General features: G+C 47.8%; 1 protein-coding gene and 1 pseudogene across 1 annotated transcript; both read left to right on the top strand.

Annotated features, from left to right (window-relative positions):
- The window catches only part of LOC145409350 (uncharacterized), a 1,237-nt pseudogene extending 839 nt beyond the window's left edge, over positions 1-398 (top strand).
- A 75-nt stretch (positions 399-473) lies between these two features.
- On the top strand, positions 474-836 carry LOC145409349 (uncharacterized). The gene has a single exon (XM_080279820.1). It carries the CDS (start codon positions 474-476, stop codon positions 834-836), a length of 363 nt encoding a protein of 120 aa, XP_080135946.1.
- The last annotated feature ends 1,532 nt before the right edge of the window (positions 837-2,368 follow it).

The following is a 2,368-nucleotide window of genomic DNA, read 5'->3' as shown; positions in this document are numbered from 1 at the left end:
CCTGCCCCAGTGACTGGAAAATTTTCTACGTAACACCCATCCCCAAAATCCATAGCCCACAGTCACTGAGTGACCTCAGACCAATTGCCATTACCCCTATCCCGAGCCTTATTTGCGAGGATTTTGTTTTCAACTTGGCATATGATAAAATTAAAAACTCAATAGATACACAACAATTTGGTAACATGAAGTCCTCCTCCACTACTCATTGCCTTGTCAGTTTTCTTGACTTCCTACACAGCCACCTGGACAAACGCATCACCTCTCTGGCTGTCGCTTTTGTTGACTTTAGAAAGGCATTTGACCTTGTTGTCCACACTGTTGTCATCAACAAGGTCATACGACTGGGACTCCATCCACAGCTGACAGCGTGGCTGGCTGACTTTCTCACAGGGTGACATCAGGCCGTCAGGTATCAGGGGTCGATCTCCTCCCTCCTTCCCCTGACCTGTGGGGTTCCCCAAGGTACCAAGATGGGTCCACTGTGCTTCCTCATCCTCATCAACGATGCCCTCACGGATACTCCGCATCGGTGGAAGTATGTTGACGACAGGACTGTTGGCATTCCCATCAACACCAGGCAGTCGGACTACTCACCACTCCAGTCCACTCTGGACAGACTCAATAAGTGGACTGAGGAGAACAAAGTGACAATAAACCACACCAACACTGTGGTGATGCACTTCTGTACCTCCTCACAGGCCGTGGCTCGTCCCCAGCTGTCCATGGGCGCCCATCCCCTCCAATTGGTCCAGTCCACTAGACTGCTCGGTGTAACGGTGGATGACCGGCTGGAAGCAACACGTCATCAACATAGTGAGGATAGCCTCATATAAACTGTACTTTGCTGCGTAGACTCAAGTCACTGGGAACGCCAGCAAAGGAGCTACGTGAAGTTTATACCGCCTTCATACACCCTACCCTCATGTACGCCTCCCCAGTGTGGTCCTCCTCGCTCACCCTCACACAACAGCAGCAGCTCGAGAGGACACAGAAAAGGGCGTGCAAGATCATCCTGGGCCCTGCCTATGACGGCTACAACAACGTCCTGTCTACACTGAGTCTGCCAAGGCTTTCCGAGAGGCATCGGGAGGCACTGAGGAAGTTTGGGAGGGGGCTATTATGTCACCCTCGTCACCGACACTTCCTCCCACCTGACGCTTCCCCACCACGCTGCGCTACAAGGCACATTAACAAGCTTGTGCCGATCAAAGCTCTGAGGACTGACCGGTACAAGAACAGCGCCATTCTATCCAGTGTGCACATGATTAACTCAGTCTAGTCCTAGATTTAGCATAACCTATTTTAAGTGAACCCCATGTACATTGTCACTGTATCACTGCTAACCCAATAAACCAATTATTATTATTATTATTATTACACTGCAAAATCGTCGTGTTTGTTTTCCACGCTGGTAGAAAAGAATGCATGAATGCATGAGAGAGTAACAGTTGAATAACAGAGGCAAAAATTAGCAAGAATGTTGGCAGTCTACAATTCCCTACGACCTGTGACCTTCAACACTATCATTACCTGTTTTCTCTTGACCCTCTTACTATGATGACTACATATCTATTTTTTTATGTAACCCAAAGACTATTTTGTACAGTTTTATGGCCACAGTCTTTGCCAAACAACAGAAGCCATCACCGTCGCTCAGTATCTTTGGTGTTTTCTGTTCCCGAGATTTATCATGTAAAGCCTTTTGCAATATCCTCTTCTCAGCGACTGGATGTGTTCAACCGATTCCCTTCTTTCCTTAACCCTGTACTGTTGTTGACTTAGTACAGACGCACACACAACCCCGTGAGTAGTACAGTCACGTGTGTGGAAATGAGTTGGAAGGTTGGAAAGACCGAATATCAATACAACACATCTAAATGGGGTGGTTTTTCATGTGATCAGCTCCTCCCCTCTTACTGTCTTCAATATCTTTCCCTGTGCTGTAGTGGTGCTTCTCTCTCTCGCTGTCTCTCTCTCTCTCTCTCTCTCTCTCTCTCTCTCTCTCTCTGGGGGCAGGGTGGCTCAGTGGTAGAGCGCCTGACTTGAGACCAAAGGGTCAAGAGTTCGCGCCCCGCCTGGGTAGTTGGCCTGCTGGGAGAGGTAGAGCTCTCCCGTCACCTAGCTGGGCTATATGACCTATCTTGGTCTAGCTCGGGGAATTCGTCCCTCTCTCTCTCTCTCTCTCTCTCTCTCTCTCTCTCTCTCTCTCTCAACAGGGTCTTACCAGTATTGTCAGTCTTCCATCTGTCTTACTTATAATGTTCTACAATCTCGTAAACTCCATGCATCTAAGAATCTTGAAATGAGTGGAATTTTGTTTTTGTTAACTTTTATTCAGTTATGGAAAGTACATCAATCTGCAGGT

This window comes from Coenobita brevimanus, chromosome 80 (assembly GCF_032717465.1).
Source record: "Coenobita brevimanus isolate Jiangsu-jjx chromosome 80, ASM3271746v2, whole genome shotgun sequence".
Taxonomy (NCBI): Eukaryota; Metazoa; Arthropoda; class Malacostraca; order Decapoda; family Coenobitidae; genus Coenobita; species Coenobita brevimanus.
This window is presented reverse-complemented; position numbering and strand designations above follow the sequence as displayed.

What these genes read in the sequence shown, in the direction of transcription:
- LOC145409349 (XM_080279820.1), top strand. Translation starts at nt 474, where the DNA reads ATGGGTCCACTGTGCTTCCTCATCCTCATCAACGATGCCCTCACGGAT.